Source organism: Protopterus annectens, chromosome 14.part0 (assembly GCF_019279795.1).
Source record: "Protopterus annectens isolate FY-2018-M chromosome 14.part0, PAN1.0, whole genome shotgun sequence".
Classification (NCBI taxonomy): Eukaryota; Metazoa; Chordata; order Ceratodontiformes; family Protopteridae; genus Protopterus; species Protopterus annectens.
This window is the reverse complement of record NC_056748.1, coordinates 1,161,931,004-1,161,957,644: the sequence shown is the minus strand read 5'-3', so window position 1 is coordinate 1,161,957,644 and position 26,641 is coordinate 1,161,931,004. Positions and strand designations below refer to the sequence as shown.

At 39.1% G+C, this 26,641-nt stretch overlaps 1 protein-coding gene across 1 annotated transcript in view; it reads left to right on the top strand.

Moving 5' to 3' along the window:
• Positions 1 to 26,641, top strand: part of RTEL1 (regulator of telomere elongation helicase 1) — a gene marked incomplete in the record, with an annotated part of 4,697,248 nt that overhangs the window by 3,839,642 nt on the left and 830,965 nt on the right. The window contains 1 exon segment of the mRNA XM_044056976.1: positions 6,277 to 6,487. Within this exon segment, the coding sequence (XP_043912911.1) occupies positions 6,277 to 6,487 (211 nt within the window).

The window sequence follows — 26,641 nt, the reverse complement described above, 5'->3', positions numbered from 1 at the left end:
TAATTTGCCAGAAAACCACAATTTTATGAAAAATGGACCAAAATATGAGGCACAAATCTGGATATTCTGCAAAAATCTGTACAGTTGAGAGGTATGGTGAGGCCTAGGCGAGAAGCCTACAGCCTTGGAGTGAAGTAATGTGAGTACCTGAAGTTTGTAGCTAAGGCTGGGGGCCTACGAGGCAGGTATACAGCTTTGGAGTGAAGTTTGAGTGTATCTGGGTTTAGAGCTGAGAACGTAGCCTAGGAGTAAGGAATGTAAGTTGGGACTTTTCTGCTAAATGTAGAACAGCTTGTATACTGGAATGACTATATATATATTATAAAATGATTGCAATATAGTATATATTTTCTGTTTTTAAGTTAAATGAGCTAATATTTTAGTATGTAACTAAAATAAATGTGAATTTTTCTGTATGTCCTGCTTCCAACTTTTGGTTATTTACTTAACGTTTGTTTACAGGAGTAGTGTACTGATCATTGCTGGCAATTTACAGGCACTGCTATGGTGAATTACATCACTGATGAAACAAAAAGAATAAAACAGAGATTCACAAGCAGTGTAAGAATTTGTAATAAAGAAAGATCAATGTCTACTTGGATCCTACATCGTGGAATAAGCAAAGGGCATTTCAGATGAAAACCTTTGTCTGAATTCTTATGGAGAATGAGATGGAGAGAGAACTTTTAGCCTGGACATGTTTTGGTTGTGGAACGAGTACAACTATAGTAATGAAGTGTTCCTGCACAGTGAAATCAGTCCTTCAAATTATTTTTCCGTTTTGCTGTAGGGAGAAACCAGTCCATTGTTCTTAATACCTGGAAGTTAGCATTGCTGGTGACCTGTTCTGAGCCACAGCAGCTAACTAAAATGTTTTACTCTTGATGTGCAACTGTGCCAGCTGGAAGAGTTTGTCTGCTGGACTATTTAATTGTTTGTGGACTGTAAAACATGTGTCTTTCGGCTTTTCCCGGTTAGGGGTCGCCACAGAGGACCTCCGGTCTGCTAATGATTGGCAGTAGATTTTTACTTGCCAAGTTGCCAGCCCTGACGCACAACCTTCAACGAAGGTACGCCCATTCACGCATGCCTCCACACAGAAGATGCTCTAGCTGAGAATCGACCAGGACAATGTCTAACTGTGAGGTGACAATGCTACCGCAGCACCACCGCAGCTGTAAAACATACAAGGCAAAAAATAAAACAGTTTCATGAACTGATGGTGTATAAAAACTAATGCTAAATATTTTAATTTGAGCCAGTGAGCTATATAAAACAGGTACAAAAAGTAAATACAAAAACTGCGGTACAGATTTGAAGTTAAATGTTTTCCATTTTAATAACAGACTGTATGTAGTAAGAATGTGTCAATTATGCTAAAGCTGTGAGAACTTTACGAAAATGAAAGGTTATACTATGACTGCAGCCATTAAACAACATGTAACAAATAATCATGACAATTTAATGTTAGCTAAATGGAAGTATAGGACAAGGACTGTTACTGTCCTTGTCTTATAATTTTTTTCCCCCTATGTAAAATGCCTTAGTAATACTTAAAATGCAAATGTGTTATTAATGAGCCAGTTACCATGGTTAGATGGGATTATTCTGACATATAGTCTCTTTTTTGGAAATGTGTTGATACCTTTCAGTATTGTTTCTGGTATAGAAGATGATGCTATAATAGGAAAGATGTTCTTCAGTTCACATATCTATGAGAGATGAAAATACCTTAAAGCAAGTTGACATACAGCGAGACCTACACACATACACCAGAAACAGGGAGCAGTTAAGAAAGCTGTTTAACTAGAATGTAAATAACCTAAAGCATAATTTGGAGGTGCCTGTCTTTAACACAAAGAAAACAAAGCATAAACACTGTTAGCGGCATGAAAAATGTCAAGGCAAATACTCACTGGTAAAGAGAGGAAAAGAAAACCAACATGATGTATTTAAATATCTTCCCTCTTATCCAAGTGTAGCACACCCGCAGGTGTAGCTGAATTGTATACGCGTTCCTTCGTACCTGACTCTGGTGACACCCCTATTTACACCCAAGGCTCCAAGGTTGCAAATAACAGATTTTATTCTAGATGGAAACTCTAGTCTTAACAGGCAACAGCACAGTAGCAAACAAATTATTGCAACAGCTCAAAGTTTAGCAGTAAGGCAATACGAGGTATACATGCAGTGAAATCAAACCTCCCAGAACTCAATAAGAGAGGTCTTATCATTCAAATATGAGCAAAAATGCAATGTCATTAAGCAGTAAAGATTCTATAATGCAGCAATATTAACAGCAGTTATAACCTTGATCAGTTCTAATCAGACCCAGCTGTGAAAACACTCTGTTATACACTCTTCACTGGTCAGTGATTACTTACAGTCTTAATGCTGTCATGGTGGGGCCCAAAGTTGGAGCCCATATGAAAACCTGGGTATTTGTAATCCACAAAACATTAAAGGGGAAATCCACACTGAGGGTTGAGTAACATGAGATCCACAAAATGACAACCAGTACTATTTCGAGGTAAAGGTAAACGGTTTCAGTTCAGAAAAGGAAAAAGGGAAAAACCTAGGCACACTGTCCCAGCCGAAGCTGTAGCACAATCCTATGAAAGCATAAAAAGGTGACCGAAGCCTCTCACCACTCTGTCGATAATATTCTGGAATCAGGCACCGCAGTTCCACTGATGAGAAGTGTAGAGATCACCCAACAGCCGTCTGGTAATCGAAAATGGCTTCTTTATAATAGGCCCAACTGTATTCCTGTCCTTGCTGATCAGATGCAGACGTGGAACTCCTGGTTCCAGTCTTCTCTCCTGATTTCACAGATCACCATCAACCAAGTTTTCAGAGGAGGAAAGACATTATCTCAACTTCACTTCCTTGTCTCAGACACTAGAAAAAAAAAATCAGGTTTTAATACAAGGCCCCTTATTCCTTCACCCTGTGTTTCAGTCTGATCTCTTTCACTTTCGTTTCTCTCTTATATATCAAATGAAAAGGAGCTCCACATTGTGGTGTATAGGAAAACTACAATCTGTTAACCATATTGTGAAATACAATGGGAGCTACACAAGTTAGGCTGGAGAGGCAGTTCACCCACTGTTTGTTTCAGTGCAGTAAGTATTATAGGGACGCAGCAGTCTGATACTTTAGTAGATCAGGTTAACTGATAATAGTGACGATAAAAAGTCAGTTGCTTAATATCCTCTCTTAAATGTGTTGATTTTTACAATAAAATAGTAAACTTAAAATCTTCCTGCAAATGTTTTACTTGTCTCACTTATCCACTTTCAAATTGGTTTCTAATATCACCAAGGTGAACTATAATTATTATTCTATCTGCCTGCTGGGTTCCCCAATGTAGGTCTTAGCTTCATAGATTAGTACTAGGCTAACTGTCCTTGTGGACCATTTTAAGCCTAGTTAATTATCCCATGTGAGAATCAAACTGTGCATATTGTGTTTGTAAGGTAAGCACCTTAACGATAATGCTGACCTCCAACACCTATTGTTTGTTTTCTTGGTTAGAGCATTGGCATCTCCATGGACCTTTTTCATACTCAGCCTGGAAGCAGTGTCTGGTTAAGTTACTTGCTCATAGGCACAAAGTTAGGCAGTGGAAGCTGAGGGAATCAAACCTTGCACCATTGCACCACAGGAAACAGCTTGTTAATATCTGGTTAATCCTCTGAGCCAACTGCCACTAGTAGCCACTTAAAATTAGACACATTTTCCCCTTTAGTTCTGCAGGTCACATACTGTTACTTATCATTTACATCCCCATTTTTACAAAACATTCATTCTTGTAAATATTTACATTAACTTCAGAAGCGGTTCATTAGGTGAGAAAAGAAAAAACATTTTGTGGGAAATTTTAAGTATACAGAACATATTCTTATTTGTGAGCATACAACTATTATGAACAATTCTGTCTGATATATTGTTTCTTTCCAAAAGCAAAAATTGGTGACTCAGATAGTGCTTTAGCTGTTTGTCACTCATAAGAATATGCCAGAGCTCCTGTAATCACTTCTGTCATTTCATATGTTAAAAAAATGTGTAGAAATGCAAATAGGAGTTGCGTCATACTCTGGTGGTGTTCCCACAAAGATACATTGTGAAATATTTTTTCTGCATTGTGGTTTGTTGTTCTGAAGCATATTTTTTATAGCTTGTAGTAACTGTGGTTTTATTTCACCCCTTTCTAATAATCTACAAATATTTTTAAGATTTTCCTTAAAATCCAACACTTTTGACTCTCACCATTTGTCCAAAATGACTAAGGTTTTTTTTGAATTGTTACTTTGGAGCGGAGAGTGAGGTGTGGAAGAAAGGCCTCCAGCCATGGAGTAAACTGTGCGAGTACCTAATTTTTTTAATTCCCTTAACCCACAGTGCCAAGCACTACAGTTCTACCTCTACACAGTTGGCTCATTCATATAGCAGTAACAGCAGCCAAGAATAATTTTAATAAGTGAGAGCCCTATGGCTTATTTTTTCCTGCCCTGGCATTCCAATTATCTCATCCACTATTCAGAGAGAGTGAGGTTGTGGAAAGTGCATCAACTTGCTCATTCTGAGGCACAGCCTACCCACTCCCAATGGCTGACCAGCCCTGTCTCGTACATTGTCTGTCTTGAGCTCTGCTATATGCTGCTCTCCAAGGGGAAGTTTGGCTCTGCACTCTGAATTCTTCTTGGCTTACCATGTTATTGTATACATCAGCACGTACGCTAAGCTTGATCTCCAAAAGTTGGAACAGCTTGTTCTATTTGGATGGCTAGGTGCCATCCATGTGGCAAGCCTGAGAAAGTATGTTATAATAATACTTCCTAGTATTTATTCATGTGTAAGTTGTAATATAAGTTAACAAGACCCTAATGTTACTGAAAATTATAAAGCACAAAAAACAAACAAACTGGCAGTTATGACTCATTGCTGAGAAGTTTATACATTTGCCATACTATATCTAATTTGATTACAGCTTATCTTGGTTGTACGATATTTAATAAAGTGCTCGAGATGTATGATGAGGAAAATGAAATAATGATATGGATAGATTATTGTCCTCCAGATATATTATTTGTATTAATATCAGATACGAATTTGCAATTATGCATCAAGTAATTGAGGCTGGTCTTGAAGGTAAACAGAGAGGTACTTTGATGTGCAGAGGGAGTCTTTTCAAAGGTAGGTATGCATTGTGTCTTGAACTGATATCTAATTGTTGACATTCCACTGGTAAACTAGAAACTGCAAAAGCTGAGAAAAGAACAATTTTAAGTGTAGCATATTTTCACCACTTTAAGGTCTACATTCTTCTGAAGTTTGACTTGCTTCGAGTCATGCTAGGATTTTAACAGTCATTGAGTGAATAGACTTTCACTTAGAAATTTTTTATTTCCTAGTCAGTTTGGAAAAAATAGCTGTGGTTTGCAGGGTGTTTTCTTAAGCGGATTACCATGTGACAGGCTGAAAAAAGGAAGTTTAGTTAAACTCTTTTTTTTTTTCCCTCTTTGCCCCCATCCTTTACCAGACTAATATATATCTATGTGTGTGACTTGTTTCTGTTCTTTCATTTGTATTCTTATTGTACTCACATTATTGACAGAGACAATTCCTTTCAGCTGTGTACTTAAGGTATGTATAACATTGATGCTTAGTGCTGAAGGAATGTTTCTATTGTATTGTTTAGGCTTGTGAAAGAATTAAGCGGAGTGCTGAATGTATATGCAGCAGTTGATGATTATTGTACTAATATGTCACTGTAAATTGTTACTACAAGTTAGTTTAGATGGTCGCTGAAATGACTCCATGGATCACTTCATCAAATTTTTTAACAAAGTTTAAAAGTAAACACATTTATGAATGTATGTATGTATGTATGTATGCTGACTAGCCAAAGTTCAAGATCAGGCAGAGCAAGGCTGCCTTTTTGACTTCTGATGAAGGGGTCTTCTTAGAGAGATTATTTAAATCCTTCCATCTTGTTTTGTGAAGGCTGTCATCTAACAAGTGTTGCCCAAAGAATATTTTTGTTCTGGCTTGCTTGTGACCACAAGGGAGGGAAAGCATGTTTCCTCACCAAATTCAAGTGTTCTTCAACCCATGTAAACTTTCTCATGATTTGCCAGGATACCTTTTATAAACTGTTTTAATTTCCTGTCCATTTCTTTGATAATTCAGACAATTATTATACAGTGAACTAGTGAATGCATTTGCTAACACATTTCAAAACACTGACGTCTTGTGCATTTGTGTTGTCAGGATGAAGAGTTTCCTATGCCTGTTGAACACACAAAAGTGGGAAAGGCAACGTTTTTCATGGCAGCAGTGCAAAAGGCCTTGAGTCAGGCAAACTACGAATGCTTCACTAAAATAATGCATAAGTACAAGAACACAGATGATTTTGACTCTATGCTTTCTGAAATGGCATCTCTCTTCATTGAAGACCCTAAGAAGCATATTTTACTCCGTGGTAAGCTAGAATGGGTTTCAGCATTATATCATATTGATGTCATTTTACATTTAAACATTTATTTTCAGCTTTACAGTTTGTCTGGTTTTGAGAAGGTTGATGACATTACTCAGTGACTGGGGTCACATAGCTCCATTGCCTGCTATCAGAAATATCACTGATTCAGGAATAGAGCTCTAACAGTATATAGCTCTTATAATTACTTAGAGGTAGTTTTATGAAGCGTACTAAGCCAAGCCAAGGTGTCATTGTGCAGCCAACATTTGTCAGCAAGTTGTCACTGCTAAAACTCGGACGTTGCAGGCCACCTTAAACTTCATTTGGCACAGTTTGTCTACTTCCCACAAAAAGTTATAACCCAAGATTAAAAGGTTGTCCTGATTATTAACAAATAATGTCTGTTTGTGTCTTAACAAAAAAAAACCCAGACATTTTGGCTGTTACAGAGGCTTGGGTTAAAGATGAAATTTGATTCTCCACTAATATGAGACGAAAAGTTCTGTTTTGTGGAAGATTGGCTTAGCAACATGCTAATATAGCGACATGTTATCCTGCTTATCAAAATATGCTCACAAAAAGAATTCTACAGTTGAATAGGACTTCCTGTCTGTCTACTTGTGCAGCTTTGGCGGACACACACACAGCTCATCTGTGGGGTCTTGTGTATCCTCTAGCTTCCTCAGCTCGGCTTTTTGAGTAGGTGATCGAAGAGTTTCACCAGATCATCAAGAAATAACTTCCTGCTTCTAAGAGACTGCATCCTTTGCAGACTAGTACCAAATAAGAGGCATTAAATAGGTTCTTGGCACACCATAACATTGTTCAAGTTCAGAACCTAAACCCTTCCTTTTCCATTATCATTTTATTGGGTTTATTAAGTATAAACATGCAGCCTCAATGTTTATCTTAAATCCTACGTGATTTCTGTTTTATACTCTCTCTCTGTCTCTCTCTCTCTCTCCTTTTATGATGCACAAGGTTAAATTAGTCATTGCTATGGGCAGACCATTTCCTGAGGTAAGGAGAATGTCCAGAATGAGTGCATCATCTTGGAAATTTTTGTGTAGTGAAAGCAATCCAGTAATGGCCTTTGGGATATTTCTGTGACTATACACAGAAGTGTGGCCTAAGCTTCTTAAGACCCTTAGAAGATGGAGAAGTTACAGATTTCCTTGATTAAGCACTCCATTGAAGGTATGGTTATAAAACGGTTAAACAGAGAGAGTCAGAACCAAGTGTTGCTAAAAGCAAGACATCCTTAACCAGACTCATTTTGCCTTGAAGAAAATATGTAAGATTATCAGTAATCTTTGCTATTTGGCACCATTCATCATTTTGTATTCTGTTGTCTTTTACTGTATCTTTCACATATTGTTCAATGTTAAAAAAAAAACTGCTGCTGTGTTTATGCCCCAGGCTGTGGTTGGAAGAAGTCTGTGGACCAGCCAGTCACCTGTTCACAATGTAAGTAAATAAATGAATGCATAAATAAATAGTGTGTGTGTGTGTGTGTCTGTCTGTCTGTCTGTCTGTCTGTGTGTGTCAGTAGCTTGCAAAAGATGTTTGGAAGCAACCTCAAAATTGTCTTATAAAGTGAATAAGGAGTTGGAAGGTGCAGTAACATGTTTTAGTAATAGACGCAAGTTTCTGAACCAAACATGGAATACCCAATGAAAGTGCAGTGTATAACCAGTACTACTTAAACTAGTCTGAGTCTAATAGTTAACACTAGTCAGAAGACTGACAGTTTTTAGTATTCCCCTTTTTTTTTTACTTCAGAAGTGTGACTTAAAGATATGTCCAGAAGCTTCTGAACAAACTCGAGAGGACAGGCACCCCTAAATGCATGTCATTCTACACAACATTTCTTAAAGGACCAGCATGGGTAGAAACTGACAGAGCACAGACCATGCATATTTTATTTTGTTAAGAAACCTGATAGCAGCACAATAACTACTGTTTTTAATAACCTGAATACCCTTGTGGGAGCAGACATACTGACTTGATCTTATTTTCTAGGAAAGCTACTTTTTGACTGTAATGCATTTTGAGGGCACAACTAATGAACTTAGCTTGCGCTAATCTCTTTGGTCATATCATTCATTGCTCTGTTCTCTTAGAAAAGATGTAATGAAAAATGCTGCGAAGATAGGCAGTCCTTAGTAAAACTGTCAATGACTGCATATTTGTTTCCTAGTATGTGTTACATGACCTATAAAATGTGCTTGACGAATTATAAATAAATAACCGAGATATAATGTACCTTTCCTTTCCTTTTTCAGAAGATGGAATTTTTGTGAGTTCCAGGACTTGTTCTTCTCCCACATTCTCCCACATTCTATCAGTCAGCCCCAGATGATGTTGTATTTCTTTGTTTACCAAGGTCAGCTAATTAGTGAATTTGCTCTCAGTGGTGGTTAGTGTTCTTCACCTTTAGATTTCAAAGGGCTGAATAGGTTTTTGGGTGCAGGGGAGGGAATAAATGCAGCTATAAATGATGGTGCACAGTAAAGTAGTCCGAATAACTTTGACCACAGTGAATGTGAAATAAAAATGCTGTACAGACACATTCTTATGTTTGTTTTCCTTGACAAGAAACTGTCAAATGTAACAAGACAAAGTGAATTAGGAGCAACGGAGACCTGTCAAATTCATAATAAAAGTAAGAGGAAATCTCTTTCAGTACCAGTACGGTATTAGTTGTGGGAATTGACTTAGCAAAATAATACCACATATAGGGAATAAACTGCTGAGTCATGCTGTTCTTAATATGTAGAAGTATGAGGATCTTTCTTTAGGGAGGAAAGTGCATTCAGAGGGGGAGGGAAATGTTTAGTTTCCTTTTAAATTCATAGATTCATGAAACCTCTTTATTTTTACACTCAGAATTGAGTGTGTGCATTCCTTTTTCAGTCACACAGTTAACTGCTTCCTAAGATCAACGTCACTGTAATTCCCCTGCACATTCACCCCACTTTACTATATTACATAACTGCTGAGGGGGCTATGCTTTATGGTCAAGTAATTGAATGTCTGAAAAGTGCATTGTCTTACACTAGTCTTACCATGACTTTAGAAATGGCTTTAACACTCTTCACTGTTATCTGTAGTGTTACTACTCCTTCCACATCCTGATGTGGAAAGATGCCACTTTATAGAGGTTTCAGATAATTAGTGGGGGCGAGCTGAGATATAGCATTGTTTTTTTATTTAGAAGTATCTGTATTTAGCTGAAGTATGTGTGTGCCCTGCTTGCTCTGAATATTGCCCATCTCTGGCTGCATTTTATTTTGATTTCAGGCTCTTCATTTAAGTTTTGATCACTTCTATTTTGTATCTTATTCTAGTATTACATTTGTTTTAAGAGTTCTTTGCCAGGGTCAGTTAAAGTTACCAAATAAGTCCTTTGCAAACTGAATAGCATCAGTTAATTAGTGGGAGGAGCTGAGAAACAGCATTGCTCTTTTATTTAGAAATATTTGTATTTAGCTGAAGTATTTGTGTGTCCTGCTTGCTCTGAATATCACTCATCTCTGGCTGTTTGTTTCCTCTCCCACCCTACCAGTTCTGGTTGTGTTCTTGCATTTGGTGGCTTTTGAGCTGCCCGTCCCTACTTTAAATCTCATTTTGGACATTCCTCCCAGTCCCATCTCATCAGCCCATTCTACTGAGCAGAGAGAGATCATTTGGGAATGCCCACCCCCTTAGTTTCTCAACCTTGAATTATCTTGTTTCCTCCCTTCCCCCTTAACCTAACAAAAAACTGCACTTTGTTCATTTGCTTTTACTGTATTTGTGTTTCTTCCCACTATATTACTTTATTTTGCTTTTGGTGCTTGTTCTTAAAAGTCTTGAACTGCATTTATTCTGCTGCATTTATTACTGTGTGTTAGTAGCCTGATTTAATTATAACTGTTATTCTAAGCCTTTTGGTTTAAGCAGTTGGGCTTCAGGCCAGTTGTTTTACATTGGGAAGATTTGTGGTCTACACTGTTGTGGCAGGAGAGGTAGCTTACATCCTTTTAAGTTGGGACTTGCTGGTTGAAGGCTTAGTGTATCTGTTGTTCTAAAAGTGTCTTAGTTCTGGTTTAAGTACTTGGGCTTCAGGCCAGTTATTTTACATTAAGAAGATTTGTGGTCCACACTTTGTGGGAGGAGAGGGTTGATTCTGCCCTTCTGAGCTGGGAATTGCTGGTTGAAGACTTATTGTGCCTGCTTATTTGAACTGTTTCTTTCTGAAATTGGTGCACCTTGTTTGCTGTAGTATAGAATAAATTCAAAACTGTTGAATGTAGCTGTGCTTGTATAACTTGAGCACTAATCCAGGCCATCTTTTTTGGAGAGGGTTCCCCTGCACCCTAGTGGCAGGAGTGTGCCCTTAGAACTTGCCTGATTAAAGGTTGCTGGAACAGGGCTCAGTTTTGAACTTTTTATTGGTTAACTGGTTAATTTGTTTAAATGAGTTTGCTCTTGTTTGCTACTGTTATATTTAAGTGTGTGTCTGTTCTCCTGTGTTAAATCGACCTAAAGAGATTTTAAATATCTTTAGCATAGTCTGGTTACAGGTTTTGCTGTATCCAGATCTGTTTGTGTGATTCCTGTATTTCCTGCAACGCCATCTTGTATTAGCCAGGGCCTTCCTGCACTTGGTTGGGAGTTAAGTGAACAGGTTGGGACTTGTCTGGCATAGGGTGTTTAGCTAAGAGTTCAGGGACAAGGATTGATCGGTCAATTCCACTGTTTCTGTTTTGTTTTTGTGGTATTTAAACCCCGCATTTGCTCAGGTTTGTGCTCGTTTGTGAGTCACGCACCACCACTGCACTTATTTAACCCTTTGCGAGGTATCTCAGCTGCATTTTTTCCCTTACAAGCACTCCTGTTTAAGTGAGGCCCTCGCTTGCAGCTACTGTATTGATTTTATCCAGCCCTACTCACACCTATAGGTACTCTTCTAAAATAGTACCCACTCAATCCCTGACCTCTCTTTCACAGATTCTGACATCCATGAGTGAACAATTTCCTATGGTTTCTCCTGCTAGTCTGGTTGATATGGGCATCCTGAGTAGCAACTGCCATCCATCTGTAAATAAGGTTTTGAGACAGATGGATATGTTTCTCAAAATCTTTATAGTGAGAGAGGTTACAATCTTAGATTGCTTATTTAAAGTGTATATATTAGGCCACAGTGTTCTGTACTCTTAATTGACAGCTTAATTCTATAGAATCAGTACAACATAAATGTACAAATGAATTAGCAGTTATGCTGTAAGGATAGATGTGTTTCAGCGGGTCTTTATACCCCATTACATATATCTCAGGGGTCAACTTTTATTTGTCTAGAAGGTATTAATGACTCTTCTTCAATCTTTATTGAGTTTGGAAATATATAATAATCCAAAGGCACATAAACATAATTTAAAATTTGTTTCAAGTTATGTAAGGAAAAGAGTACAACTTGTTATTTAACAAATATGATGGTACAATTGTGGAATAAATTACCTGAGTATATCAGAGGTGCAAACAGTTTAATAAAATGTAACAAGTCATTGGATGATCGGGCCGGGGTTTAGTGCTTTATCCAAAAATTACTGAGATACAGACCAATAATAATAATATCTATTTGTTAGCCAAGTAGGCCCACTGGACACAGTCTTTCAACTGGCAACCTGAGAATAATATCTAGTTAAGTGAATTCTGAAGGTGACACAGTGGGCAAATAAGGGCTGAAAGGAATCAAACCCTCTACCACAGGAACTACAGCTTACAGCCTTAACCCTTTGCGATAACTGGCAGTAATAAGAATAACAACCACATAGATCATTATGTTTATAAAGTAGCAGAAAGTATACTAAGAACTTAGCCAATAACAAGAATAACAATCAGATTATTATATTCATAAAGTAGCAGAAAGTATACTAAGAACCAAGCCAACACGGGAATGGAGAAAAGTAAGGGTATACAAAATATGTAAGAATGTGTTGGAATTTGCTGAAAAAAATTGGCAAAGGAACCAAGATAAGAGTGTCATGATTCCAAGCAGAATTTTGGATTGCAAGTTAAAGACTTACTGCCCCACTAGGGATTTCTATCACAAGTGCAGTCAAAGAGAAACTGATAGGAGAGTGGAATACCAGTTCTGGCAGAGTTATTAGTTGAGTCTAGAACTGAAACCTCAAAAGAATTTCAAGCCCATTAGCCTGATGAGCATTTGCAAAGCCATGGAACATATTACAACTGATGTGATAAACTGTGATAGCCTGGGGAACCAGAATATCCACTGGATAACAGTAGCAGAAGTGTGTGTGTGTGTGTGTGTGTGTGTGTGTGTGTGTGTGTGTGTGTATATACACATACATACATACATATATATACACCTATGATTTTCTGACTGTTCTAAAGCCTTTAATTGTGTGGACCATAACAAAGTGTGACCAGTTCTTAAAGAAATGGGCATACCAGGGTCACATTATTTACCTCTGGAAAAAACTATTTGCAGAACAATTAACTGCAGTTTGAAATGGTTATGAAATAACTGACTGGTTCATGACCTGGAAAAGAGTGAAAATGGACTGCATACTGTAATCTTATTTAATATGTATTCCAAATATAGCCCACAAATGCTGGGTTCGATGAATCAGATGCTGGAATCACAATTGTCAGGTAAAATTTAAAAATTCAAATTGGCACCTCTCTATTAGGTAAAAGTGAGAAAAAGTTGAAGAGCCTTCTGATGAAGTTGAAAGTAGAAAGCTGGCTTGAGGTTCACCATCAAAAAAACTAAAATTACATTATCTAGCTGTATAATTTTTTGTAAATAGATGGAGAAGCAGAGGCAGTGACTGATTTCATTTTCCTGGTTTCAGAGATTTATGAAGAGGTTTACTATCAAAATGTTAATTCATTTGGTCTAAAATTCATATGATCGACCCACATGGTCGACACATGAATCTTAAGTGGTTCATTTGGTCAACAGGAAGTGCATGCAAATTATCTGTCGACATTATGTTGCAAACAGGCAAGCATTTTCCCTTGTCTGCACTGTTGTGCAATCTCGGAGTTGTAATATATAAGTAGCAGGGGGTGTGGGGGGGCGCAGCCCCCCTGCAAAAACACTAGTGTTAGTTTGCAGGTGTTTTTCAGCCGTTTAAATTTAGACATTTTGTTTTCAGTATTTTGAACATTTGGTGTAATGACTTTCAATGTTATGAACATTGACCATGTGAATTTCAACATTTTGATAGTAAACCTTATGAGGATGATGATTTCAGTCCTCATATTAAAAGACACTTGGTTCTTGAAAGGAAAGAAAGCTACAACAAATCTGGGTAAGATTTTAAAGACCAAACACATCGTATTGCCAACCAAGGTCCAAGTCAAAAGTTATGTTTTTCCCAGATAATAAAATGTAAATGAGAGAGAGTAAAGATGTACACTGCAAAACTGAAATTTTTGATCTGTGGTGCTGGAGAAAACTCTTGAGAAGTTTGCAGCACAAGAAGCTCAACTCAGTCAATACTTTAGCAAATAAACCAAGACTGTTCATTGGAAGGTCTGATAGTAAAACTAAAACCCAAATACTTTGGGCACATAATGTAAGTAAATGGCTGACTAGAGAAGATGATGATGTCTAACAGCAAACACAAACAAAAACCCACAGTGTGGAAGAGCAAAGGTGGCTTTGTAGTGCAGATATGGGAAATGCTGCCAACAATTAAAAAAGCAGACATGGGAATCTCCAGAAACTACAGGCCAGTAACACACTCAAGCATTATGGAGAAACTATGTGAAAAAGAGCTACTGAGGCTACCTCCTGTTAGCTTACTGAGTTGGAAACTTCAATATTTGAAGATGTACAGGTACACACGTTTTGTGTTTTAATATTAATACATTTTAGGGGTATACTTTTTTTTTTTGAGCAGTGGTGCAGCGGTAGTATTGTCACCTCACAGCAAGAGGTTCTCCGGTTCAATTCTTGGTTGGGGTGCCTTCTATGTGGAGTCTGCATGTCCTCCCTGTGTTCGTGTGTGTTTCCTCCCACATTACAAAGACATGCACCTGGAGCCTTTCTCCCAGGGCCTCCCCTGAAAATTGGCTTAATACCAAGTTGGACTTTCCCGGTAAACAAATGTTAAAGTTGTTGTGTCTTTCGGCTTTTCCCGGTTAGGGGTCACCACAGCGGAACTCCGGTCCGCTAATGATTGGTAGTTGATTTTTACGTTCCGAGTTACCAGCCCTGACGCACAACCTTCAACGAAGGTACATCCATTCACGCACGTCTCCACGCAGAAGACGCTCTAGCTGAGAATCGAACCGGACAGCGTCTTACTGTGAGGTGACAATGCTACCGCAGCACCACCACCGCGGAATTGGTAAACAAATGTTAAAGTAAATAAAAAAAAAAAAAAAAACATGTGACACAGACTCAAAAGGATATGACAAGAAACAACTCTATAAAAGATCAACCTGCCAAACATTAGTGTGTGCATGTAACACAAAAGCTGGAACTAAATACTTAAAAAGCTACAAATAAAAAGTGGGCATAATAACTTTTTAACATAAAAATTCTTTTTATATTATCTTTAAATGTTAATGGTTTCACATATGTAGACAAAAAGGAAGAGTAGTGAAAAAATATAAAGTGCAACTACAGTACTCCCTCTTATCCAGTCTCGCTGGGACCGGACCGTAGGCTGGATAAAGGAATGGCTGGTTAATCAGAAAAAGTATACAAAATAGCATTTATAAGTTATAAATCAGCTAGAATAACAGAATTTGTATTAGTATGCATTTTTCTAATGAATATGAAATCTAAATCTCAAATGTTTGTCATTATTTAGCCTAGAAGATATGGAAATGTTCTTCTGTGTTGTCTTTTGCTAGGACTATGGCAGAAATTTGATGGCCAGTGTGAGAGAGGCTGGATAAGAAGTCGTCTACTGTAACTATGCCACAGGAGATGCATTTGCAAAGAAGTGAACATGTGAATTTGATAGAAAGGTTTTCAGGATGGTTATTCAGTGGAATGCTTGAGACATAGGAAAACAGGAGTACTTATATTAATTGCAAGTGGAGCTCCAATAGTGATAGAGGATAAAATAAGATGACGGTGGTAGATTTGTAGTACTAAGGAGCTACTTGCAAGGGAGGAGGATTATTCTGGCATGTATTTATATTCCACCTAAAACTGCTATAATGTAGCTTAAGAAAATTCTGGGAGAAATAATCAGTTTTCAGCAGGGAATATTACTTATAGGTGGGGACTGGAATGTGATTTGCAACAGAGATGATGTGTATGAGGGGCCCAGAATGGAAAATATAACAAAGTAGGGTAGATTTTTGAAGAAATATCTGAAAATATTTGGCATGGAAGATGTGAATTTGCATATTATTCCCAAATATGCAAAAACTGGGTTAGGCTAGACAGAACTAAAATTTCACAGGAACATGTGCATTTAATTGAAAGATTTAATATGCATACGATAACTATTTCAGATCACACAGCAATAATAACTAAAATAAAAACACAGGGTAATGAAGTAAAAATGAGACAATGGTGCTTTCCTACCTATCTGTTGTAAAGAGAGAAATTTAAGGAATAGGCAGTGGAAATTATTCTGGAGTTATTAGAAAAGATAGAAATCTCTTCTGAAAATATAGCTAGGGAGAGGGATAGAATTATGATGAAGCTTAAAAACAGTGTGGAAACATGAGAGAGAGATTTTGTTAAGAACTAAAAAGAATTATTTAGAGGGACTGCCAAGTACTGCAGAACAAGAGAATCTAACAGAACAAGAGGAGGATCATTTGGAGAATGCTAAGCAGAAAATTAAAGAATTACCTTGATAATGTGTGAGTTTAAAAACAATGCTGTTAAACCACTGTTTTTTTTTTTTTATAATAAAACCAGAGCACAAAAACTTTTAGCTCAACGACTCAAGCAACAGCAAGTAGAAAGAGTTGTCACCAAGTTTTGGGAGCTTATAGCAAGGAAGATAACAAGAGATCCTGTTATAGGTACTAGAAATATTTCAGAATTTTTTATGAAGGTCTGTATAAAGCAGAGAAATATGGAGATCAAGAAAAGGTACAAATCGAAAGGTTTATGGAGGAGTTAAATATGGCAAGGTTAGAGGTAGATGAGGCTGAATTACTAACAGGATAGGAGGAGAGGAGATAAAAATGGTGATGTATAACCAATCCACAGGAAAGTCCCCAGGAATAGATAGTATTCCTGTGGAAGTTTGGAAGCTAGGAGGGGAAAACTTATAAAGACTGTTTAACAGCATTTTAAGAGGAGGAGAAGCACAGACATCCTGGAAGAAGAGCGGTCTTAGCTGTAATATCTAAAGGGTAAAGACCCATGACATTTAGCTTCATGCAGGCCATTTCAATTCTAAACCATGATTATAAAGTGTTTATCTCTATAATGGGGAAAAGAATGGCTAAGGTGATGCCAAAAGTGATAGATATGGATCAATGTGATTTTGTGGAGGAGAGGCAAGCATTTAACATTAACAGAGCACTGATGATCCAAAGGGAAGCTGAATGCAAGAAAATACCACTGTTGTTGGTGGATCTTGATGCAGAGAAAGCATTTGACACAGTAAGTTGGGAGTTTATGAGAAGTGCAAGGAAATAATTTGCATAAGGCTGTTTAGGAGGATAAATGAGGGATTGGAAGGAAAATTTTAAGTGGGTGGGTTTCTCTCGGATAATTTCTGTTTGAGCAGAGGAACCAGGCAGGGGTGTCCTCTTTTCCCTTTATTTGCACTGTAATTAAAACCACTGGCAAAGAAAATAAGAGACTCAAAAATTCAAGGCTATATTTGTTATGATAGTCGAGAAAAGTTGTCTCTATTTGCAGATTTATTTATTTAACATTTGTTTACCAGGAAAGTCCAACTTGGAACTAAGCCATTTTTCAGCTGAGGCCCGGGTTTTCTAACGTGGGAGGAAACCCACACAGGAAGGACATAGAGACTCTGCACAGAAGACACTCCAGCCGAGAATTGAACTGGAGAACCTTTTGCTTTCAGGCGACAACGCTACCGCTGCACCACTGCGCAAAAGAATCCATTATTTTACACCTGATAAAACCAGAAAAGGACATTTTAGTGTTGTAGAACATTTTGAGGCAATTCTAGATCTTTTCGGGATACAAAATTAATGAAGCTAAAACAAAGGCAGTAGCTGCAAATTATGTACCCACACATGAATTGGTTCAGTAATATCAATATTTATGGAGACATGATAAAATTAAGTACTTAGGAGTATGGATTAAAAAGGATTCTAGTGTGGAAGCTAAGGATATGTGAGAAGAGACTAAACAAAAGAACTTACAAAAACTGAGAAATTGGAGCTCTGTTATATGGATATGGATAGCAAGTTACAAGCAGTTAAAATGTTTAGTCCATTTAGCTTTATACACAGGTCAGGCATATTTTTAGCAACCAGAGGAGAAGTTGTGGATAACAATTAATAAGGAGCTGAAATATTGTATGGGGGAGGGGAAGATGATGCGTCAAGTGGGATTAGCTGCTTCTTCCAATAGAACAAGGCCGTTTGAGATTACCTGATTTGATGGGGTATTTCAGACCCATCTACATAGCAAAACTAGAAACCTGTAATACAAAGCTGAAAGGATGATGATTTCATCAAGAAAGAAACAGAGACTGAGATTTTGGATGCAGACCTTTAAGGAGAATAACAATAACCCTACATAATGTTATAGTTAAAAAGTAGCAGAAAGTATTCTAAGAAGTAAGCCAACACAAGAATGGAGAAAGGAGATTCTGATGATAGGGATGACTACAATTAGGGATACAGTCAATAGGCTAGAGGTGGCTGGAATTTATTGGAGAAAACTGGCAAAATAACCAAGACATTGGGAACAAATAATTAGAGAGAGAAAGGTGATAGAATGGGAAGAGGCCAATCATTTATTTGGACTGCAGGTTACAGATTGCTTCCCTATCAAGCACTGATATCAGAATATAGGCAGAGAGAAAGGAATAGGGGGATCCTAAGCAAAAGACCAGCACTGGTAGAGTTTTTAGTAAAATCTAGAAGCTGAGCAAATGACAACTTAAGTCATAAGACACTGAAGTATGAAGCAGAACAGAGTAATTATTTAAATACTGTAAACATGGAATAAACGCGCATTATAAATGTTAGCACAATCAGAATACATAAACACTGGTGAAATGACAAGTGTAAAATGATAAGACATCGGTTAAACACAACACTGGTAAAAGGATAGCGCAGTGGTGCAGCGGTAGCATTGTTGCCTCACAGAAAGAGGTTGCCTGGTTCGATTCTCGGCTGGGGTGCTTTCTGTGTGGAGTCTGCATGTCCTCCCTGTGTTCGTGTGGATTTCTTCCAGGTGCTTCGGTTTCCTCCCATGTCACAAAGACATGCATTTGGAACATGGCTCCGCTCCTTTGAAAATTGGCTTCTTTCCAAGTCGGACTTTGACAGTAAACAAATGTTAAATAAATAAATAAAAATAAGTAAAAAGCACTCATTCTTAAAGGAATGACTAGGGAAAGGACTTATTGGATGACATAATGGAAAATATACCTCTAAAACCATTCTAAATTTTGCAGAACATTCTTAAAGTGGTTTCTTTATAAAAAAATAATCTTATCTATGCACCACCATACATGGTATATAAACTATGAGTCCATTATTTCTCCTCATCTGCTGATTTTTTTCGATATCTGGCATTAAAAATTAAACTGGCATTGTCTGTACATCAGTGCCACAGAGTATAAACAATGAACTCTGACCTCCATGGCATTGGCATAGGGAAGGCATAATGTGCATCCATAGATTATAATGGTTGCAGAATCATGCATACACAATGATGTGTCCATTAAAATCTATTAATGCACCTCATGCTATCTCCTAATATGATGCCATCTTAGGATAGTATAACTTTCTTGGGCCGCGGTTGTAATAAGAAGATTATGAAGATTTTATTATAACATACTTCAAAAATGTAAGCAGTAACATGAGAGAAAATTCTTTGTGGCACTTAATTCATTGGATACTGCCAAATCACTTTAATTTTGCCTCATAAATATGCCTACTCTAGTCAAATCTGGTAAAGTATAAATAAATTACATTAAAAAAATCTTTCAAATTTTAAATTAGTTTATTTTCAATTAAAAAAGTTGATGCAAAACATGTAATTTATTAACTTGTTAAATGAATTAATGCAATATTTAAAAAAAAACATTATTTTTGTCTTTGTCCAGAATTATGGGTTCGCATTAGTTTTGGCTTTGTCGCAAAGAAAGTGAGATATATGTTGGAAAAGATAACATAACAGAAAAAAAAATAATCTGCAGCCATTGCACTCAGTGGCTACATGTCACAAAGCTTAAATAAGATACTAGCAAATCAGTGATTAAAAAAAAAGATAGAGAAAGGTATTCATTGCAAAGAGGTAGGTGAAAGGGAGAGAGGAATTCCAGACTACATAGCATGAGATGTCAGAAATGATGCAACAGGAAAATGACACAAATGCATAATGAAAGAAGGTGACACCAAGCAGAAAAGACAACCTGGCAAAATGACCTACAGGAACAGGGGCATACTGAAGGATACATTGCAGACATAACGACCATCACCAATATGTTCTACCAGCAGTCTGTTGCTGTTAGAACTTTTTCTTCTTCTTCCAGCTGTTCCAGTTAGGCGTCGCTCCAGAGGATCATCTGTTTCCATTTCTTCCTGTCCTCTGCATCTTGCTCTGTCACACCAACCACCTGCATGTCCTCTCTCACCACATCCGTAAACCTAATCTTAGGCCTTCCTGTTTTCCTCTTACCTGGCAGCTCCAGCCGTAGCATCCTTTTCCCAATGTTCTCAGCATCCCTCCTCAGCACATGTCCAAACCAACGCAATCTTGCCTCTCTGGCTTTGTCTCCAAACCATCCAACCTGAGCTAACCTTCTAATACACTGATTCTTAATCCTGTCCATTCTCGTCACACCCAATGCAAATCTTAACCTCTTTACCTCTGCCACCTCCTGCTCTGACTCCTGCCTTTTTGTCAATGTCACCGTCTCCAACCCATATAATATAGCTGGTCTCACTACCCTCTTGTAGGCCTTCCTTTTCACTCTTACTGGTACCAGTCTGTCAGAAATCACTCCTGACACTCTTCTCCACCCTCTCCACCCTGCCTGTACTCTCTTCTTCACCTCCCTTCCACACTCACCATTACTCTGACCTGTTTATCCCATGTATTTAAATTCATCCAGCTTCACCAGCTCTACTCCCTGCATCCTCACCATTCCTCTAGTCTCACTCTCATTCACACATATATATTCTGTCATAGTCCTGCTGACCTTCATTCCTCTCCTGTCTAGAGCCACTTCTTCAGGGTCTCCTCAACCTGTTCCCTACTCTCACTTCAGATCACAATGTCATCAGCAAACGTCATAGTCCATGAGGACTCCAGTCTGATCTCATCTGTCAAGCTGTCCATCATCACTGAAAATAAGAAAGGGCTCTGAGCTGATCCTTGATGTAATCTCACCTCCACCTTAAATGCATCTGTTACTCCTACTGCAGACCTCACTACTGTCACACTATCCTCATATGTATCCTGAACCACTCTTACATACTTCTCTGTCACTCCCGAATTCTTCATACAGTACCACAACTCCTCTCAAGGCACCCTGTCGTATGGTTTCCCTAAGTCCACAAAGACACAATACATAGCTCCTTCTGACCTTCTCTATACTTTTCCATCAACACCCTCTGCAAACATTGCATCTGTATTGCTCTTTCCCAGCATGAAACCATACTGCTTCTCACTAATCATCACCTCCCTTCTTACGTAGCTTCCATTACTCTTTCCCATAACTTCATGCTGTGACTAATCAGTTTTGTCCGTATGTAGTTACTACAGCTCTGCACGTCACCCTTATTCTTAAAAATCTGTACCAAAAGACGACTTCTCCACTCCTCAGGCATCATCTCACTTTCCAAGATTTCATTAAACAATCTGGTTAAAAACTCCACTGCCATTTCTCCTAAACACCACTGATCCCAATCACTATTATAGTTCTAGTTACATCAAAGACCTTATCAGCTGACAGCCTGAAACTGAAAAGTTCAGGGTAGATCTAGTTGTAGACCATATATTTATGTTTCTATGTTTGTGCTAAATAGCTGGACAAGTCAGAGATCTAAATTACAAAAGAAACTTTAAACAAAAAAGAAACTATATACGACAGGTGTTTGAGATCCTGAATTTTCCTGGTCAGTAACCTCTATGGTCTCCCCAGCTGCTGCATGTGCTTGGCATGGTACATGTCAAAGGGGGCATTGTACTTGATAATGGGTCTGATAAGAGAGGAGTACAGGGATGTTATGTCCTCCTTGTTCCTTGATGAAATACCCTTACCTATGAGGTGGGCCATGTAGAAAGCTTTCCGTACAATGTGCTGGTCAAAAGTCAGGTTGCTATCAACCTGTGTGCCCAAGTCCCTCATGACTGATTGCATGCTTAGTACATTGTTATTAATGTGATAATTAGTGAGGACTCCATTTTCCCCAAAGGGGATAATGATGCATTTCTTGGCATTCAGCATGAGGCTATGCTTCAGGCATCAGTCGTTAGTTGGGTAAGGCCCTCTTGGATGTTCAGATCACTAGGGAAATTTAAGACAGTGCCTAGCTTGCCACCATCTGCAAACTTAGCCACAGACCTGGTTTTAGCTTGCACCTCAGAAAAGTATTTCCCAAACAATTGAGGCCCCATAATTGATCCTTGGGGTACACCACTCCTTACGGGGTCTACAACTAGAGATGGCTTCCCTTGTTTTGACTGAGTGGGTTCCATCAGTGAGCCAGTTAGCTACCCATCTGGTAACATACGGGTTGATGCCCAGCTGGGAGAGTTTATCTATTATGCCAGTATACTGGCCGACAGATTCAGTGCCAACTTTGCCCTCCCCCCAAAGGACCAATCACAATATCGGAGGAATGCCAGAAACCCAGCATTACTGCAGCACAGTTTAAAGCTGCATTGTCCAAGGTAAAAAAATACAGCTTCCATGGGTCCCGACAATATCCCTGGATGTGTTCTACATGAACTACAAAGTGAAGTGGCACTACATCTGTGTGCCCGCCCTGTTCAGTCACAGCCTCACCTCAGGCTTTGTCCCTACCGAATGTTGCACTGCTACAGTCATACCTCCCCATAAAGGGGGAGCAACTACAGATCCTGGGAATTATCACCCCATTAGCCTGACGAGTCTGGTATGTAAGGCTATGGAGTACGTCATCATGGACCTAATTAACAAGGATATAGGGAATCTCCAAACTCTAGATGCCACGCAGTTTGGTTTTGTGAGAGGTAGATCATGCCTGTGGATGAGGGCAAGGCAGTTCATACAGCCTACCTCGATCTGGTCAAGGCTTTTGAAAGCATTCCCCATTCAGGAATTATTGATAAAATCACCAAACTAGGCATCAACCCCTATATCACTAGGTGGGTTAGAAATTGGCTCACAGAACCCACAATGTGAAAGTAGCGGGCTCCAAGTCAGATTGCCGACCAGTCACGAGTGGAGTCCCACATGGATCGGTCTTGGTTCCTCTCCTGTTTGGCATCTACTTCTCAGACATCCAGGCCAACACCGAGGGACTCTGGCTGAACAAGTTTGCAGACAACTGCAAGCTGGGAGCCATTATTAACTCCCCAAGTGACGTAGACATCCTGCAGAAAGGCCTCACTGAGACCAGTGACTGGTGTCAAAACCATGGCCTTAAGCTTAATGCCAAAAAATGCATCATCATCCCCTGTGGGGAAAAACTCAGTTCCCACTAACTACCACATTGATGGGAGCCCACTCAACACTGAAGGTGTTTTAAGAGATCTGGGGACACAGGTTGAGATCAACCTCTCCTTTGACCACCACATTGCCACTATGGTCAGAAAGCCCTTCGGTGTGCCACATTTCATTGCCAAGTGTTTTACATCCAGGAAGAAAGAGGTGGTCATCTCTCTACTCTTCCCTCATCAGGCCAGTCATAGAGTATAATGCCCCATTTGGCATGTACCTCACTAGACACATGCAACAGCTGGAAAGGCCACAAAAGTACCTCACGAAGAGGATCCTAGGCCTTAAACACATGTCGTACATAGACAGACTCAAAAATCTCCAGCTATTCTCTGTCTCATATCGCTTACTAAGAGGCGATGTCTGCTTGACTTACAAAGTCATGTCTGACCCAGCTCTGTTAGAAATGCTTCAGCTAAAGAAATCCCAATCCCTCTGCACCACACACTGCAGAGACCTCAACCTTATTACTACAATCAACAGAACATGCTGGAGGGACAGGTTCATAACCCAGAGACTGCCCATGCTCTGGAATAGACTTCCCATACATATCAAGCAGAGCACCTCACTGGCCATCTTCAAGAGAAATTTTGATGAGTGGTTGGGGAAATAGAAAGTTCATCCCGGGGTCACTCTAGTGGCTCTACTTGATAGAAGCACTGGGAACTAATGTTGGCCACTTCTATGGGCGAGGCTTGTAAAGGCTTCAGGGCCATTAGCCTAGTACACACCTATGAACCTATGTTACTATGTTCAAGTGGGGAATGGTCTCAAAGGCTTTGGCTAGGACAAGGTAGGTGGTGTGCACCGTCTTCGCCTCATCCAGGGCTTTGGTGATTGTTTAGAAGTCATCAACCAAGTTTAATGGGCATGATCTCCTTTTGACAAAACCAAACTGTGGGGTCAAGCGTTTGGAGGTTGCGAATGTTCTTGTTTAGAAGGTCCATGGTGCTGCGTTCCATAGCCTTGCAGATCAGGCTAGTTATGCTGATGGGCCTATAATTGCCTGGGTCAGTGGACGCTCCACCTTTGTGTAGAGGGATGGCAGTGGCTGTCCTCCATTCAGCTGGAATGAACCTGGTGCTCAGGCTTTGGTTGAATAGGGTGTCTAATGGAGCTGAGAGCTCATGCCTAAGTTCATGTAGGATAGAGTCAGGGATGTTGTCCGGTACCATGGAGACTATTTTTTGCCTTTGAGAGGGCATTAAACACTTGCTCCCTGGTGATGAGGGGAGGGAGGCAGGTGCTGTGGATGTCCTGGTTTACTGATTGGGGTGGGGAGGACAGGGGGTGAAGTTTTCACTGAACCTGTTTGCCAACAGGTTGACTATATCTGCGGTGTTTGTGTATGTGATGTTCTTGACCACCAGTTCAGAGCAGATTTGGGTGTTACCTTTCAGATTGTGGACATATGTGATGAAGGCCTTAAGGTTGTCCTTAATGAATGTGGCCAATTTGGACTCAGTTAACCTTAGAGGATTTCACCAGTGACCTTATCTGCTTGTTCAAACAAAGGAGAGATTGATTCCAACTTGGCACCTGCTCCTTGGTCCTGGCCAGCAATTTTTTTTCTTTTATTGTAGAGTTTGTTTATTGCTGCTGTCCACGTGACAGGTTTACTCTTCCTTTAGAAAGATGATTTGGTCCTATCAGGTATTGCTGAGTTTATACAGTTATGTAGGTGCTCATATAGTGTTTTGGCGTAGGCTTGGACATTAGTGCTAGTCCCAACTGAAGTGATGGTGGCTGTGAAGCTACTTATACCTGCTCTCAGGAGATTGTAGTCAGCTTTGGAAAAGATTTTTTGTTTGACCCTGACAAGGTGGGTCGGTCAGGGGTGATGGTGACTTCAAAAATTATCAATTTATGGTCAGATCTTACAAGGAGTATGACACTGTAGGGATGCTACAGTGGCTACTTATGTTTGTTAGTACCAGATCCAGTCAAAAATATACATTACATTTGATGGATGATCCTACTTGCGTCATACCAAAACTTTTAGGAAGTCCCATCTGTTGTTTGTCTCCTTTTCCAAGACCAAATTGGGACACGGTGTTTCTAAAGTGATCTATGCAGGTATGATTGTATTACTTTTGTGTATACAGCCAATGAGCTTCTCTACCCAGTTCAGTCACACCTTTTGCAGCTTTCTTTGCCAGAGTACCCATAGATGATGTTTGTGCTATGGCTAGATGGTTTATTATTCATATATTTGTTTCACCTTATAAGGTGGGACTACAGTCTAGGTCATGCTTCCTTTGGCTTCATCTTGGCTGGGTGCATAGTAGCTAAGGAATCTGTCCCATGAGTTAAGGCAGATGGAAAAGACAACAATAACTATGAAAGCTATTTACTTAAATTAACACTAGATTCATGTTGTCATCTTCTGTCCATCTCAGCCTTGGTTCCATGCTTCCATCCGTCCTTCTTAGCAATTTATCACATGTAACCTTTTTGACTGACCGTATTGGAACTGTCAGAGCCTTGTCTTTTCTGCAGTTGTACTGTATCCTAACCGTCTCCTTTTATTTTCCTTGTGAAAATATAGATATGTCTGGACTGTCGAAGGTTGATGTCACAAATTTATTTAAGCTTATCTAATACACAGTACAGCTTTTCATCTGCATGCAACAGACTTCATCAAAATCTAAAATACAAGTGTCAAGTTCTGCTTTTAAATAAATCTTCTCTAATATAAAAAGCCTGTGGTGTCAACCTTCAGTAACAGTGCCTGTCTTTGGATCCATTTTGCAGCTAGTGGTTTTGCGGTATCTGTTTGGATTATCTAGCTGGTTCTCCAAATTGTTGCGTCATTTCAAAGCTTTAACCAGTGAGGTGTTCAGAATCCTCCTGGATTTGGAGTTGACTCCTTGATTTGGAGATTGTTATGAGATAATAAACGTTACCCTCTTGATTCTTGTAGAACTGTAAAACACTTTGATGTTATGTGATCCTATCTCGCCTACATTCTGACTGATGGGTTCGGAGCCGATCCCTCGGCTCCGACTCGGCACGCTTATGCCAAAGAGCGAAGTCTCTAATTGGCTGAGCTTACTATATCCCAGGATGCACCACTACCAGTCCCCCAGATCTCGTTTGCCGCTAACCTGCGAAGACGTGGTCTCGAGCTGGCTGAGCTGAGTAGTTATTTTAACTAACTTTTTCTGTCATTTTTTTGCTGTTTTTGTCTTAAAAAGCTGTTTTAACGGCTAATCTTCTCATTGTGTGTGTTTGGATTTGTTGAAGACTTGTTGTGTGATTGGGTTGAGTTTGGTTTAGGCCCCCTTCATCT